Source organism: Pyxicephalus adspersus, chromosome 11 (assembly GCF_032062135.1).
Source record: "Pyxicephalus adspersus chromosome 11, UCB_Pads_2.0, whole genome shotgun sequence".
NCBI lineage: Eukaryota > Metazoa > Chordata > Amphibia > Anura > Pyxicephalidae > Pyxicephalus > Pyxicephalus adspersus.
Window position 1 is genome coordinate 35,369,380 of NC_092868.1, and position 17,975 is coordinate 35,387,354.

The following is a 17,975-nucleotide window of genomic DNA, read 5'->3' on the forward strand; positions in this document are numbered from 1 at the left end:
TATTGTAATTTTTTTTTATTATGACTGAGATCAGAAAAGAAAATATATTTTATTGTTTTGTCTCCTAAAACTGTATCTAGGATTTGTTAGTGAACTTTTCAATATATTCAAACATTTTCTTACTGTCATCTTCACGGTAATGGACCATACCCTTCAATATGTCCCTATATATTGCACGTTGTTCCTCACTAAACTGATGGTGTTTAGGTTCTTCCTTTTCTGATGCTTTCACTTCCTGCTGGACTTGCTCTACAAAAGGTTTAATCTTGGCATTCATGTCATCCCTAAATGACTGCAGTTTTTCCTTATGACCGTCAAAAAAGGTTTTAATATCTGTAATCAACTTTAAATGAATTTTCATTACCTCTGTGTTGGCCTTTGAAATAATAGGCAGAAGGCCATCTTTCAGAGATAATACATATTTCACAACGTTTGAGAAGTAATCCTCAACAATGGGTAACACCTTTGTTCTGTACACTGGGTAATGTTCATGAATTTCCTTATCCACTTCTTTATAGCTGTCTATAATGGTGACACCAACTGCATAGAACAAGCCATATGTATCAATGAGTATTGATTCGGCTCTCTTCTGCACATGAGCTCTGTAAGACAAAGGCAGACAGGGGTATTAATATTTTATTGTATCAAATAGGTGCATTTAAAAAAAAATCTGCAAAGAAATCGCTTTTTATGAAAACACATTTTCTGAATTAATTTTCTTTTTTTCTACATTTCATAAAAGATAGGGCCTGGTTTATTAAAATGGTGGTCCAGCAAACCTGGAATAGATTTCTTAAAAATAATTTGTTATTATTGGCATATATTTTCAGTCTTGGATCAGATCAATTCCAGGTTTGCTGGGTCACCCAGGTTCACCCATGATAGTCTGCCCTCCCTAGTTTTGGAGAATGTTAATAAATCAGCCCATAGTGTTTAAAAAAACAATTACCCCACAGTGAGGGGTCGTTAATGTATTGTGATATTCCATTATAAATGGTATAGTCTACAAAAAAGTTTGAAATATTTCTATTATAACAAACTGATTTGTTAAAGGGATTGATACATTAGCATAAAAAGAACTCAATGGGCCCACAACACAACTTAGGATGCCCACCTGGGGGTCATAATGATGGTAAAATAATTAAGGCGACCTGAGGGAAATAATGATTCGGCACTGTTGTGATGACTTATGAGTGTGGCCAAACTTCATTACCAATGAGATTAAAGGGGTACTTGAGTGGTTGGGTGTACTCAGATCTGGGTCAAAAGTATGGAATGCACAAAGTGCAGGCATCAAATGTAAGTGAGGAAGCATACATAACCCCCTATGAATAAGCACACCCTATGAATAATTTACTTCCACTCTCTATACACTTATACGCAGTACTGCACGCTCTTTATACATATACATACATACATAAACACACAGTAATTTACCTCCCTGGTGGCATGACCAGTGCTGTGATAGAATAGATTTAAGGCAGCCCTTATAACTATATAGAAAAAATACACAATGTATACACAAATACTTAATTCTAGGCCCTCTAAGCTGAACCTGTAGCCAGGCTATAATATATATATATATTTATATATATGAAAGTATTTACATGTTCTGTAATAAAAAGGCCTTGTTGGCCTCTGTAGCTGTATGTACAGTGGAGCAATTCATCATCAAAATTCACAGAAAATTACTGACTGTAACTGTTCTTTCAACATATCAGTTCCCCCTGCTTCCCTCCCAGATTTATCTGAATTTATATTGGAGATTAGAAGTCTGGAAGGTGCCCAAGTCACTACTCTAAAAGCAAAACAGGTTGGGCTAAGCTTTTTAACTTGAATTAATTCAGTGGTAAAACAAGTGTAAATTTATTAGATCACACCACCAATGAAGTAGAAGCTGTAAAAAAATGTCAGTGGTAGTGCTTACCCTGGGCTGTGGTGTGCTGCAACACAAGTTGCTTCATGTGGCTTTACTGCATGGTACATCATTGCATGTGGCCAAAACAGGCACAGTAACAGGTTATCTAAAATAAAAAAGCATGGCACCAGGAAACAAAAATCCCTTTTAAAAAAAGGTAGCTTTGTGCATTTATTTAGAGTAACACTCCATGCAGTAAAGCACTGGACCTGTGCCATGTTCATGTCAGCGGTCCCCAACCTTTTTGGTCCCACGGAACTCTAAAATTGCCATTGCCAAAATTGACCTCTAATGCCATAACCCTGCCCACTCTGTCATCGCAGATCTGAGCCTGTGATGGGATAGTGGGCAGGTTGTGTTGTAAAGCACAGCCTGCCCATTTCCCTGACCCAGGAATTAGTACGGGGGGACGTGGTCTGCGGTTCTGCCCTGTGCGTCCCCCCAGCGGGGTTCTTCCCCTGACCCCTCTCAGGGGTGCACTGACCAGAGCCCCGGACCCCCAAATCTTCTTGCGGACCATTGGTTGGTGACCGCTGCTCTATGTTACCACAAAGGATCATTAGTACATCATAATGCAGAGGCATAAATATTGTACCATTAATTTGTTAAAGTGTAAACATTTTTGGCCTGCTATAGAGTTTTTAGGTTTTGTTGTAGATAGATAAATGAAAATTGATCTTACAATTTTTCCTCATCTGTCGATTCAAGCATTCCTGCTACCTCTGCTCCCAGTACAAAAGCACCCCGAATTACATTTTTCAGACATTCCTGGGCCCCAGGTGTTGGAAGTTCAGCTTCTTTTTCCTGGCCAATTGCGGCACCATGAGTACCTGAAGGACAGAAGATATAATATGTTAAAACAAGATTTTTATGGCCCAGTTTAAAGAGTTTTGTGAAAAATGGGTGTATCCTCCCTGGGAACTTTAGGTCATAGTAATACATAAAGTGTAGTGATTTTAAAGTTTAGTTACATGGGCAGCACAGTGGCTTTTAGCAAATCTCATCCAGGACAATAACTGCATGGAGTTTGCAGATTCTCCCTGTGTTTCCATGGGTTTCCTCTGGGTACTTCAGCTTCCTCCCACATTCCAAAAACATACCATTAGGTTAATTGGCTTCCCCACAAAATTGTCCTTAGACTGTGTTATATGACATATGACTATGGTAGGGACATTAGATTGTGAGTCCCTTTGAGGGACAGTTAGTGACATGACTATGGAATTTGTAATATTAAAATAATATGTTGGCACTATATAAATACTGTGTTATAATATTAGATAGCCTTTGTTAATTATCAGTGTTGCAGTAGTGAGTATTTTATTGCAATGGTAACATACAGAAAAACATGTGGTGCATTTGGGTGCTAAACACAACAATGCAACATTCCCCATACTGTGGTGCACTTGGGCTTATTCAAGGCCTTTCATTTTGAATGGGCTGTGTAATACAGTGGCCCTGATTTATTAAAGTTCTCCAAGTCTGTAGAGAATTTAGAGAGATACATTTTTATCAGTGAAGCTAGGTAACCAGCAAACCTGGAACGGATTTCCTAAAAGTCAGGCTATTTGTTAGCAAATGTTTTCAATCCTGGACCAGATCCATTCCAGGTTTGCTGGTTCACCCAGCCTCACTGATGAAAGCGTATCCTCTCCAGCCTTGGAGAACTTAAATAAATCAGGGCAAATGTGTGATTGTGAGTGTCAGCACACATTGGGCCTAATTTGTTAAACTTCCCAAGACTGGAGAAGATAGACTATCAAGAGAACCTGATTGATCCAGCAAACCTGAAATTGATCCCATTAAGGATTGCTGATTAATAGTAAATGTGATTGAGAAAATCCATTCTAGGTTTTGTGTGCTATGATATATTCCATGATAGTGCATATTCTCCAGTGTTGGAGAGTTTCAACAATTTAGGTCCAATGTGTAATTGAATTCTTGTTTAAATCAGGCCTTTATAAATTCCTTGGATCAGTTTGCAAATGTTCTAGGTGTAAGCTAAAAATGTAACAAAACAATAAAATATTGGATGTCAAAGTAAGTAATTCCATAGGAAATGGCAGTGATTTCCTTAGTGACAATCCTCCTCAAAAATAAATTGAGCTATCAATTCAGTGCAGAAAGTAAAAGGTACACTGAAAATTCGCAACATCATCAGGTATTTTCTGTATTTGCAGAAATTGTACTTACACTGTAAAAAATAAAACAAATGTAGTCACGTTAGAATGATAAATTTAAATGTATTCATGTATTTGTTCTTAGTAGTTATCTTTTTAAATAGGGCAAACTATCAGGAAACACATGCAGAGGATGTGTTAGCTATAATGATTTTTCATTTCAATTTTGATTCTGGCACCTACATTTTTGGGTAGCACTTTTTGTTAGAGGGCACCCATGCATGATAATAATTTATGGTAATTTATGGTACTTGCTTTGTTCACTAGATTCTCAGGGGTAGAAGGAGGTCTTCTTGGTTGAAGGTGATGCTGGTTATGCCAACACACTGAAAGTTGGCCCACAGGTGTTGATCACTATAGGGGACTTTTAACTTCCAAAATTAGTGAAAAAACATTTATTAAAATAAAACTTAAAATAAAAATGACATAGGGACATTCCTTATTGCCTAGATAAGGCTACATTCAGACTAGTGGTTCTTTCTTACCACCTAAAACTGCTTGAAAAATATGGTTAACATAGAATTGAATGGGTCCATTCACTGTCCTTTTTGACAGATGGTAGGAGGCAGTAATTTTTAACACTACATGTAGCATCTATAGGTCTCCTGCCTCCAGGGACGTGTACAAGCATTTTAAACCTTAAAGTGGGTTTTAAAAAAATAGAACTGCTCTGCTAGGCTTTTGTCTATTTGCATAGATATTTGCATTTCCTAGTGTTTTCCTGAACTCAGCCTGACTTTCAATAACATGGGGGAATCAGAGCATATATCATCAATTAAATCAGTAAATGAGTGTGCTCCATACCAATAAGGAAGAACAGCAGTAGAGATAAAACCAAGGATTTCATGGTGAAAACTTCTGAAAGCTATAAATAAAATTAAAAAATGATTAGAAAGTAGAAAAAATATTATTTGCAGCTATAAATAAAATATGAATTTTACCTTTTTCAGCATTCAAACAAATGTAGTTCTGAATTAAACAAGTAAAGTAATCAACGGCCCAAATGTTGTTTTCTTTACTTGACTTCCTACTTTACCTTTCTAGTTTACTCTTTACTTTACTTTACCTTTTTAGTTTAAATTTACATTGAAACAAGAAAATACTTAAAGTAAACTATTTCATATTGTTTTTTTAGCAAACCTGTGTAATGTGTAGAAGAATTTCAGCTCCTGTACTATACACATGTAATGGACCAGAACTTTATTTATAGGAGCCTGTTCGTTACATCTTATGCACCCTGTTATTTGATACCTTGGGAAAAACTTCTGTGATTCCATCTATTTGTATGTGGTTAAATAAGGTGGGAAATGACACAAAGGAAATCTAGCTTTCATCTGACATAATTCATAGTAGTTATTTAGCCAACCCCCCCATAAAATCAATTAAAGATAAAGAAGCAGAGAAACTCGCGATTTTCAGTGGCACAAAAACCTATTAGGTGTAATATATTATACATCATATAAAACACATAACGTTGTGTAGTATACAAATTTATACAAAGGTGGTATAGGTCATTCCCAATCACATTTAGATGGGATAAAAGACCTTTTGGCTAGACAGAGTATCCCTGATTCAAGAATCATGTGTATAATAATGTCTCGAATCCCAACACGTTTTGCCTGCTGGCTTCCTCAGGGGATTTGTGAGAGGCGTTTTAGAGCTGTACATAGAGGTAATATACACATATGTTAAAGGATGGCCAATGCTTAGGAATGGTAAATGGAATGGTGTACCATTCTTATGCATATATGTTCTTTTTTTTAACCATAGTTAACCCGCAAATAAAAAGTTTACAATTTATTATACAAATTGTTCAAAGAGAAATATGGCATATCTGATACAAAGAATAGCAAAGCTATTGGTAAGTCCTGTTTTTAAAAAACCTTGCACATGCACTTGCTATGCAATAAAGTTAAGAACAAATGAAAACTAAAAAAAGAAAACAAAATAAAAACAGTGAAAAAAAAACAACAGAAAAATAAAATATTACCCGAGTGCAGAAAGAAAGAAAGGAGTTATTAGGGTGGTGAGTTTTAAAGATTAACTAAGGGCTAACAATCAGCTTAAAGAAAACATTGTATTAAAAAAATATTTTTTTTTTGTCTTTTTCACTATGAGTGAAACTATATAAATATTTACAAATGTTATGAATTACATTTTAAAAAAGAACAATTTCTCTGGGAAATTGTGAAACAAACAAGGGCTTTAGACTAAGCTATAGACATTTGATTGTGAGAATGTTTAAAAATATTTAAAGCCAAAACTTTTTGATTTAAATTAACTAGTTTTCTAGTCATGATCACCAATTTTAAAAGCTCATCTTCCAAAGACTGCACTTTAATTGTCACTTTAAAAAATTAATAATCACATCAAAAATGGAAATCAAATGTCCTAAATAAATCCCGCTAAACTATAAAGTGGCAATCATGTCACTTCATACAGATGGGCATATATATATAGTGATCATCATCTTTCTACAATAAAATTGGCGATCCTCTAAAAATGCTGTAAAATGTTAATCTTTTGAGCTAAGTCCCACTTTAAAAATTTCAGGAAACATTTGAGATATCTACATTAGGAAGGAAGGAGATGATCTTACCAGTCAGCAAACACCTGGTTCTTTCAGTGAGCAGGCTTGCTATGCTTGCTTGATTTTTTATATGTGGTCTAAGAGCACCCTGTGAACACCCACGGCTCGATGGGCACTACTCCAATCAGATAATAGCCGGAAGCATTGGCAATACAAATGGTACAGAGTATAAAGAAGAAACAAGAAATCAAGACACAAGACAGCAGCCATCAAATGTTAGGTGTCCACTATATTCTGCGTATAGCATATTGACCTTTACAACATTAGACAAGTAATTAGACATACAACAAGTAAAACATTAGTAAATTTGAATTTAAAATAAGATATATAAAATTTACTTTTTTTCAAAAAACCTTGAATGCTGCTTTACAAATCAAAGTGCGGATGTCGACAGAGTACAAATACAGCGTCATCATGGTACACTCTTGGCAGACTTAACTCCAAAAGTTAATGAAAAACCGTGAACATTAAATAGACATTAAAAGAAAGTATTATTTTTGTGTAGGCTGATTTATTTGCACAAGAGAGCTTTTAGAAAAAGTTTTTCAGAAACTGGTGTTAAAGTGAACCAGGCAGCCATTTTTTAGTCTAACCTAAAAATAAGCATTAGAGCAGCCTTTCTCTGCCTTTTTAACACGGGGAACCCCTTTTAAATAACTTTCAGTTTTTCAAGGAATCCTCATTATAAATACTATATCCACAGCTCGCAGTATATTAGTGTGGTAGGAGGAATTCCTTTTACATTGCTGGTCATTGAGAAGAATGTCACCCTTACCGATAGCCAAAATGATCATTGGTGTCACCTAAACTGACCTGACAGGAACAAACTGCCCATTGTTCAAAAAACCCTAGTAACCTCTGGAAGAATCCTTGGTTTCCAAAGAAACCTGGTTGAAAAACACTGGATTGGGGGATATCTGAATTTACCTTTGCAAGACAGAAAAGCCAGTTTGCTGGTCTGGAACGTTCAGGTGGGTGCTAACACAATGCCAAGGAATACAGGCATCAGCAGTTATCTTAGAAAAGCAATTGGTAATGCCCATCAATCTGGGAAGGGTTATAAATGGATTACTAAACTATCCATAATAAGTCCATAATTCTACAGTGAGAAAGATTGTTAACAAGTTGAAAACATTCAAGACAGTTGCCAATCTTTCCAGAAGTGGATTTCCCAGCAAATTCACCTCAAGTTCACATCATGCAATGCTCAGAGACATTGCAAAAAAGAGCCTAATTTCATACTCTACAGCACTGGTCACCAACCTTTTTGGACCCACAAACCACTAAATTCACTGGCCCTGCACCGCGACTGTGTGGGGAGCAGGGTGTCACTCAAAGGGGAAGAAACTTCCCCCATGGTAATGTCATGATTCCAGAACTCGCCCACTCTTAGACCTGCGTTGGGAGAGTGGGCAGGTTGTGTCCAGAGACATGACCCGTTCACCGCCCTGAGCCTGCAATCTGTACCGGGGACATGGTCTGTAGGGGGTCCAAGGGGGTCCTTCTCCTTAGCCTGCTCAGGGGCGCACCGTCCAGAGCCATGGACCACCAAAATTTTCTTGTGCACCACCGGTTGGCGACTACCGCTCTACAGGATTCAGTAAGTACATTCAATGTTAACGTTCAGGGCAGTAAGGATAGAAAAGACTGAACAAATATGGCTTATTTGGAAGGGTTGTTAGGAAAAAAGCCTTGGTTCTAATCCTCACAGGTATGCCTAGTGAAAACCAAACCCATCATATCGGCACACATTATACCCACTGTGAACCATGGTGGAGAGGGGATGATTTTGAGTTGTTTACCAGCCACAAGACCTGGGCACCTTACAGTCATTGATTTGACCATGAACTCCTCTGTTTACTAATGTATCTTAGAGTTGAATGTGAGGCCATGTGTGTAACAGCACAAGTTGGGCCAAAATCGGGTCATGCAACAGGACAATGACCCCAGGAACACCAGCAAATCTACAACAGAATGGGAGAAAACAAAAAAGGAATCAAGGTGCTGCAATGACCCAAAGTTCTCATTTTATCCTGATAGAATTGCTGTGACATCTTTGTCACATACGACTTCTTCATTTTGGGTTCATTTTTATTAAATAAAAAATTACACAATAGAATTTGTAGTGTGTTGTTTTACATCTGAGCTGAGAGTTAAAAAATAGAACCTGCTATGGACCAGATTTTTTAGAACAAAGTAGAAAGAAATATATTTTTTTTCTATTTATTATATATAAATATGACTTTGTCTTCACAACTGCCATAACTCCTAATGTCATAGATGCAACAAGGTGATGAAAACATTCTTCTGGAATTTTTGACAACATCTGAAGATGATAACATCACGTAAATGCTGCAGAGTTTCCATATGCACATTTATAATGCAAAATTTTCTGTTTAATCACATCCCAAAAGTGCTCTATTAAAAATATTATTATTATTATTATTATTAATATTATTTAACAAACACGATTTATATAGCGCCTACATAATATGCAGCTCTGTACAATAAATAGGGGTTGCAAATGACAGACGAATACAGTGACACAGGAGGAGAGGACCCTGCCCCGAAGAGCTTACAATCTAGGAGGTGGGAATATTCTTTTGCATACTTCAGGTAATGAGTTACTGTTGCCTTTCTATCAGCTTGAACCAGTCTAGCCATTCTCCTCTGACTTCTGGCATAAATAAATATTTTTCACCCAGGAAACTGCTGCTCCCTGGATAGTTTCCTTTCTTCAGACCATTCTTTTATTCTTTTTTTCTATATTAAAATTCCACATAAATGTCTTTAGAGCTTCTATGAATTATTCAAAATTGGAACACAATAACAAAATACAGGGGAATTCTAACATATGTACTAATATATTTACTAATGAGGCTTTTGAACTGCAATTTCGTATTTATATTTATACTTTTAGGGCTAATAGGCAAACCGTTGTCTATAAACAGCATGAAGAGTTGGAATCTGCCATGGAATAAGTACCAATGTAGAAAAAATGCAACTGTGGAGGTAACATTGAAATGAAAAAATTCCATTAAATAACACTTTTTTGGGTTACCCTCAACATATATGCAGATAATCAACCTGGGTGGCCAAGAATGAGAAAGCAGTAAGTGCGCATTCCTGCCCCTCCTCCTGTACCAGTCTATTCCACAACATTGACTTCCTCCGCTTGTGAAGAAATCCTGTCCAAATATGAATTTCAAAGAAACGCCAAACTGTTTTTTGTTCTTTTTTATAGAAGCCTTACAGCAAATAAAGCCTGGAATCAGAGCAAGTGGTTTGAATCATGCAACAGGGCATTTTTCAACTGAGAAAATGAAGGACATGCTGCTGCAGAAAAGAAGTACTATGTAGGACACCTCTGGACTGTAAAGTCTACTCTAGAAAGTAGTAATTGCAGAAAAAAGCTGTTTTTGTCAATTTTATGCTTTTAATGCTACTAATGTATTTAAATTAATATTAATTTAGCTGGAGTTCTGATTCACACAAGCAATTTACAATTTTCATTAGGTCCCCCCATAAGGTCCTAGATTTTTGGGCATTACTGCTGATATCAGAATAGACTTTAACTGTAAAGAGAATGTTAACTGCCTATCAAAATCAGAGCAGAAAGTACAGTGGTATTATGGGGAACATATTTTGTAGTACCGAAAAAAGTACAAAAGACATATTTATTCTTGCTCTAGAAGAACATTAACTTATTAACTTGTTATATAGAAATATCTTATATTATTACAAAGAAATCCATAAGTCTACACTGGCCTGGATTACACTGTTCCTTTTACAAGAAAAAAAATGTTCAGTAAACAGTCAACTAGCAGAACTCTTTGCTATCTTGGATTGTGTTTTGTTGTTTTAGAGATTAACCTTAAATTTAAGTATGATGAAATCCACAGTTTTGCTTTTAATCAAACATTTGTACAGATTTATCAACTCCAAAAAATCCCTGCACCTTAAAAAACCTTCTGCTAACTTAACACAAATGTATAAATTTGAATTGTGTAAGAGATGTAATATGTGTATGAGATACCTTTTATTTCCTTTATATGGATTTTCATGTATTTCATAAGGAATCTTATTTTTGGAAGTATCAAACAACAAGGCTTGGTACAAAGTAAATATAGAATGACAAACAATTATAAACCCACAACATTATTTATCAGTAATGGAATGCATCAGTTTTATAATACACCTATATAGACCTATATAAAAATATATTTAAATAAAAATATTTTTTTTTAAAAAGTCACATGACAACTAAGCACTCCTTTCCTTTTTTTTTTTTTTTTTTTTTTGCTCACTGCCATTTGGGCCACCACAATAAATAACATAATACCATGTATAACCAAATCAACTATAATCAAAGGCAGAAGAATGGTGAAGGAAACCCAGGGTCAGGGCAGACAGCAAGCAAGAGAGGTCAGGTCACAAGCCAGGGGTCAAATACCAGGGATCCAGGAAATAGACACCAGTGACACAGGGGCCACTGCAGACACAGGGAACACAGGGGACACTGGAAACAACAGGAGGCACAGGTGACACAAGAATATCCACAGACAGAGAGGAACACTGGATCAGCACAACGGAATAGCGTGGAAACAAGGGGTCAGACAAGGGGTTAGCACAGTAGCTGGACAGAGGAAACACAGAATTATACGACGGGTGTCCAGGAACTTGCTAGCAAAGAGACTCAGCAGTAGGGGAGACACATTGTACGAATGCCGAGTGCTGTGTCCGAGCTAGTTAAATAGCCAGGGATGATTAAGAAGATATTGTCTGATTGACTGGCAGATTGGGGTAACTGATAAAGCTTGGGAGCAGAGGTATGCACAGAGTTAGAACTGGCCGCATGAGCAAGAGAAAGACTCCTGCGCTTTAGTGAAGAAGAAATAAGTGTGACAGTCATATTGTAACAATGTACAATAAGCCTAAAGTGGAACTAAACCTAAAAAGATAACAGACAGGTAAGCAGGTAGCTTGCAGTATGGACAGTCCTATACTGCAAAAATTAAACTCACCTGTCTTTTCACATTTATTTGAGTAAACTCACCATTTCCTGTTTCTTCACCTACCGTGTTTCCCCGATTTTAAGACATCCCCATTAAATAAGCCACCCCCGATTTTTGAAAAAATAATTAAAATAAGACACTCACCCGTGAATAAGACATCCCCGATATCCGATCCTGTGTGTGTCTCCTTGATGCAGCACGTGTCTTGCTCTTGCTGCAGCACGTGTCTGCTCCTGGCTGCAGTGGAGAGCCAAACTGAAAGTAACAAGCCGGCATTCTGCACCAGGAAGCAAGCTGCTGATCCCTGCCCTAACGGAGATCCCTACACTTAATTACCGGTAAGTGAACAGAAGGGGACAATCAATGGCACATAGTGATCAGGAGGGGACAGTCATTGCATAGAGTGATCAGAAGGGGAATATGAACTGCACATGAGTGATCAGAAGGGGAATATGAACTGCACATGAGTGATCAGAAGGGGACAATCAACCAGCACCTGCACCTGATGCAAGGGGAGTGGTCTTTACAAACAACAACACAGAAACAAGTAAAACCAAAGAGACTGTCAGATATTCACATAAGCAGCTTGTCTGACAGATCCTCAAACTTCTGTCACGGAAGGGACCGTGACATGATTACAATCTATTTTCTGCCTAAACCCTGCAGAACTTTTAACATCATTTTGCATCATACCACTGCACCAATTCTGCTAGCCACCATTAAGTTCCATCTTGACCCTTCCCACCATAAGTTACTATTACCATTCCTGGTATGATAAGCTTGTATTATCTGTCATTAATTTTTTTTAGAAAATAAAAGCTGTAATTTCACAGATGAAAAAAACTCTTTCCCCACTCTATTAAAATCATTGGTTCTAGAAATACTTCTGTATGTAGAAAGTAATTATTTTTACTGGAAAATTACAACATTTGTCATTCCAGATATTTCACTGGTTAGCAGAAATGTCTTTGTGTTAGCTGTCCATGTGACAGTTTTATCTGGGCATTGCTAGTCAAAAGTTAAAACCTGTAGAAAAACATGCCCTTTAACTGTGCCTGGATAAGTGCCCAGCAGTGGGTGGTAGGGGTGTCTTTATATTTTTAGGTGGGTAGTATTACTTTTCCAGAAAAACATCTTAACTGGTACAGACTGGTAAGCTAAATGTTAGCAGTGTGTGTTTTTTATGGTTAGGAATAACATAAATCTTCATTAAAATTAACTAAAGCATGCAAATATAAACCAATAGAATTTTAGTACTGTGTCTTAAAATTACATCCATGTCATGTCCAGGTTTCTTTTTTGAGATACTGCCACAATATTGCTATAAACTACTATGCTGCATAAAACTAAAGAAAATATTTGAAAACTTGATAATATTTTTAGTTTTTGACCTCTTTTTGGGAGATGGAGTGCATGTATGCCTAAAACCTTTTCCTAGTCAATTTAATCTATAGGTTGTTTTAAATGTGTGTATGGTTTGCATGGATTATTCTTCGATTGTGTTTTGTTTTTGTTGATTTGTAAAGAGAAATAAATATTTTATATGATCCCTATTTATTTCTAATGTATGTTTCTAAATGCAGTGTGTTTTCCCCTCCTGTGCATTTTTTTGTACTTTGTGTATTGTGCAGTTGTGTCATTTGCAATCCCTATTTAATGTTTAAAGTAATTTAGTAATTAGTTAAATAATGAAGGAAATTTGTCAACTTGGTACCTGGACTGCCGAGCCTGTAATATGGAATGGAATGTAAACGGTTCTGGTAAAATTTTTGGAAGTCTTATGAAGCTTGAGCAAATTATATTAATTAGTTGACAACATTTTTAATGTTTTTTAAAGAAATATCATTTCTATTGCAGATCAGTGTTTAACATTTCTTGGTCAATATGAAGATTTTGGTTTTATACCCAGCTCTGCTCTTTATAGCAGGTACAGTAATAAAAAAATCTCTCTGACAATCATTTTGGTATTTTTGATTTACCCAACTTCCTGACATATTATAACAAGCTCAGAGTGCAATACTGGCGTTTGCTAGGTGGTGGTAAAAATTAAATGATTTAGTAATTCATATGTACATCATCCCAAGGTGGCTGATGATCCTGCATACTGCACAAAATAGAAACAAATATTTAATATAATGCTGGCTCTCAAAAATAATTATATGGATCTTGTGAGTCTCATTATAGGCATTGATCCTCCCAGTAGATATGTTATTGTTTTACTTTATTTTAAACAGACCAAAATGTCCAGAAAAGGAGTTGGACCAAATTAGAGTGTCTGAATTAAAGCCATGCTGAATTCCTATCCTCTTTATGTAAAGGAATGTTCCTCCCACTGGCTCCTCACCCCTACTTACAGTTTTTAATTTATTTATTGGAAAATAGTTATTTATTTAATAAAATAAATCAACTTGGACCATTGGATGCTATTAGGAACAAGTCTATGTTTACGTATTTACCTACAGTATTACCTCTGTCTTCCAGGAGTGCAAGGGCACTACATTATGCAGCAAGATACACCAGATGAAGATAGAGAGCCTGTATTCTTTAAAATCGTGGAAGATACAGCTGAAATTGTAAATGATTTAAGAAAAAATCTGGAGGATTCACCATTTGTAAAAGAGTAAGACTTACTGTTTGTGTTATTATTTTGCATTTGTTGCATTCATAGAATCTGTATTTTAAGTTTGGTATCCTGCCCACTCTGAAAGCACTTTCTAGACTGCCCATATATATATTTTTATTGGTTTTTCTACATATTTCTATAAACAGTAGGAAAATACAACAAAAACAGTGTTACAAGAAATTACAATGGGTTTTTGGACATAACATAATGAAACAAGGTGAGAAATGGATAAGCTAAGGGGGGAAGAACAATTATGGTACACCGTAACATAAAGAAAAACAACATTATAACTGAGTACATTTTTCCTTATATACCACCTCCAGTACTAGCTTGCGGAATTTCCTTCAAAGTAGAGATTCCCATAGTATTAGTGATCATTATGTGAAAGAGAGCAGAGAAGAAGGTTTGTGTACGTGTGCACTGGTGTACCCCGTTATGGTACATTTATTATGTATCAGGTGGAGTATTGGAAACATTCCAGAGTCTCCTCCCTTTCTGCACCTAGCCGTACCTTATTTATAAAACCATACCACTTTGCCAGAAATATGGATTTTTGTTTGTTTTTCCCTTGTATGGCTTCGAGCATATCTCTATAGAATATGGTCATGAGGGGTGCACTAACCATCTCCAGTGTAGAGGGCTGGGGAAGGATCCAATTAGTTCATGATGGCCCCTCTCGCTGCCAATAAACACAAACTAGCCTATTCTTTTTTCCCCCTCCCAGGGAGTCGATCCGTCCAGTCACCAAATAAAAAGAAGACTAGGCATAGAGGAAGTGCACGACCAACCACCTGTTTTATAAACTGCAATACTTGTTCCCAGAATCTGACCACACTGTCCCAGGTCCAATTGTAGTAAAAGAGGGCCACCCTGTGCGATCTGCATTTTGGGCACATTGAAGATTCCGTCTGGACCTGAGCTGGGTCTACCCGCTTTGGTCTGTAAACCTCGTAGGCCTTGTGGATTATCTTGAATTGGGTTTGTCCCGATGTTTCATTGACAATAGTTTTTCTCGCAGTTAGGTAGCCATTGACAATCCTGTCTATCAGGAAAGGAACGTCAAGCTACCTCTACCATTCCCTTTGACCGGGATAAGGGTTTGTACACATTTTCTAGGCATTTATAAATAGCAAAACTGGATAACGGGAATATTTCCAACAGTCTATCAAAGGCATAAGACTGGGGCTGTCGTTTTCCTGGGTAGTAATGCATGTTGGGGCTTAAATCATGTCTTGATCTAACAATTTATCGGGGATCCGAGTCATAGGGAGCTTTCGCAGCTAGTTGGCAGTGTGCTGTATGGACGGGGGATCACAAAATACCTCTGAATAGATGGGAGCTTCCAAGTACCATTACTCTCCCATAAGGCAGCGCAACTGGAAGTCTGTCTATATTGTTTATGGAATAAGAATAGCAAGGATAGAAAATAAAATCATGAAGTATGGTAAATTGGTTTTCTGCAAAGTCCTTTTGTCAGATCAATCAATGCCAGCTGGGTATAAAATGTAAAGGAATAGATAAGCTTTATAACAAAAATGATGCTAGGTATCAGGTTTCCTTCAAATAGGCTTTAGGGAATTAGGAAAACAAAAATAGCTAAAAGAAAATACAAAGGTTGCTAGGATTTCCCTGAACTGCAGCAGACTGGTCTTCCATTTGATGATGCCTGCATAGTTCCAGGGTCAATGCCACCTCAAAGAGCCAGCAACATGGCACCAATGATCTTTCACAGGGATTCCCTTGGAAATTTTTAAAGTGTTTCTTGGGAGTAAAAAGGTGGAGAAATCTGATCTTGATGATGGTAAATTAACAAAATTCCAAATGCAATTTGTGACTGTTGCTATGCTATAAACATTTAAATATTTACATATTCCTTATAAGCAGTACATGATATTTAAAACAAGTCCAGATTGACCTTTTTTAGCTGCAGGCACTGTGGAGTAATTTGTCTCCACATTTTACAGCAGAGGCACTTTTATTTTCAGCAGCTGAACTCACCTCTTCTCCCTTCCAGTGGTAATTCAGAAAACTTTGGGGCCTCTAGGAGCTTTTTGCTATAATGTACAACATATGTATACATGCTATATGCTTTATTTCAAATGTATGACTAATTTTGCTTGCAAAGACTAGTTTTAATGCTTTCTTACTGCTTGTATTTAATACTCTGTAATACTTTCACATTTGCTTGCACATTTGTTCTCTATTTTAAAGAAATGTTATGGTCTGACTAGTGACTATAAATTTAATCACATGCTTTTGGAAAATCAACCAACAGATAATATATTTTCTTTTTCAAATCATTTTCATTCTTTTTATATTGAAGTCTCATTACCATTATAAAACAAATTCACACAAATATACATTTTATTTGCTAGGTTTCAAATTAAAGAAAAGGTGCATGCTGCAGAGAAGAAAGCATGGAAAATACAGAGTGAGATTGAAGACTTTGTTGACGGAGTCTGGAAAAAAATTGATCTTGGTCAAAGGCTCCCGGTTTTCACAGAGAATGTTCTCCCTGTTTTGGGAGACTTTGCAGATCATTTAGGAAGAAATGCAATGGATAGTGCATGGAAAGTACTGGGCAATACAGCTGAAACTTTACAAGGAATGAAAAAACGTCTGGCCTCATTTATGATCAAAGTGGAAAGTAAAGCAGAAGAGACCCGAGATGAGCTGCGCACCAAGATGCGTGAAATGAAAGACAAAGTTCAGCCTTTTGCAGATGATCTAAGAGCAGAATACAATAGATACATAAATAATATGTAACTAAGAAAAATTTTGGAATCAAGAGAAAAACCTGGAAAATGTTTTTTTTTAATAAGTGACACCAATTTAGTAAGTACAGAAAATCTTCCATTAGCTATAAACAAAGATCAGACTTTCACAGATTATTTGGGCCAGAACAATACAATCTTAGATTTGACCATCTGTACATATGACCAGATCTGTATGATTCTATTGTTTCAGGTCCTTGAAATAATATCAGATCACCCAAAAAGGACAGAAGTAGGCTTCTAAGGTGAGCTACACCTATTGATGCAGTATTGTGTTATGAAACTTAACATTCCATTTTAATATTCTTTAAATAAACAAAGTTAAAATCAAGGCATTCCCTACACAAGCTAGTTATCCAAATCAGGTCAAAATGAGAAACTGCTAGAGATATTTCAGCCATATCCACAAAATAGCAAGAAACAGTAACTTGCCAGTAGTAAAACAAAATTTGGGGCATGTAGATATGTAATGGAAAAATCCACCTGCTATGATTATACAACAATTTAATCAGAAGATGATTAAAATCATTTGGCTTGGCTTGCAACCAAATTGCCAGGTTGCAGTATAAGCATGTTTATGAAGGAAAAAAGGAAAGTGTTCCATACAAATCGTTTTACTGTGTATAATTATTTCATGGGAATAGATACGGTTTTTCTGAAAAAAAAACAATGTTTTTCGTTGCACACCTTATCATTATTTTAATATGACTTGCACCCCAATATTATTTTATACAGTATTTATATAGAGCCATCATATTATGACTATTAAGTCTATAGTCATGACACTAACTGTCTCTCAATCTAATGTCCCTACCATAGTCATATGTTATTAATGTAGTGTAAGGTCAATATTTTGGGGGGAACCTAGTTTCCCTAAT

At 36.4% G+C, this 17,975-nt stretch overlaps 1 protein-coding gene across 2 annotated transcripts in view; it reads right to left on the reverse strand.

Moving 5' to 3' along the window:
- LOC140340425 (uncharacterized) overlaps window positions 1-17,975 on the reverse strand; it is a 148,599-nt gene continuing 130,624 nt past the window's right edge. Inside the window, exons 1-4 of one of the 2 annotated variants that reach the window (XM_072425619.1) lie at window positions 6,695-6,775; window positions 4,900-4,960; window positions 2,601-2,748; window positions 1-602 (exon numbers count right to left, since the gene is read on the reverse strand). In XM_072425619.1, coding sequence (XP_072281720.1) covers window positions 77-602; window positions 2,601-2,748; window positions 4,900-4,942 — 717 coding nt within the window. In that variant the 5' untranslated portion in view covers window positions 4,943-4,960; window positions 6,695-6,775 and the 3' untranslated portion in view covers window positions 1-76. Of the gene's footprint in view, window positions 603-2,600; window positions 2,749-4,899; window positions 4,962-6,694; window positions 6,776-17,975 lie in introns of those variants that run through there. The other variant, XM_072425620.1, reaches the window with a different exon arrangement.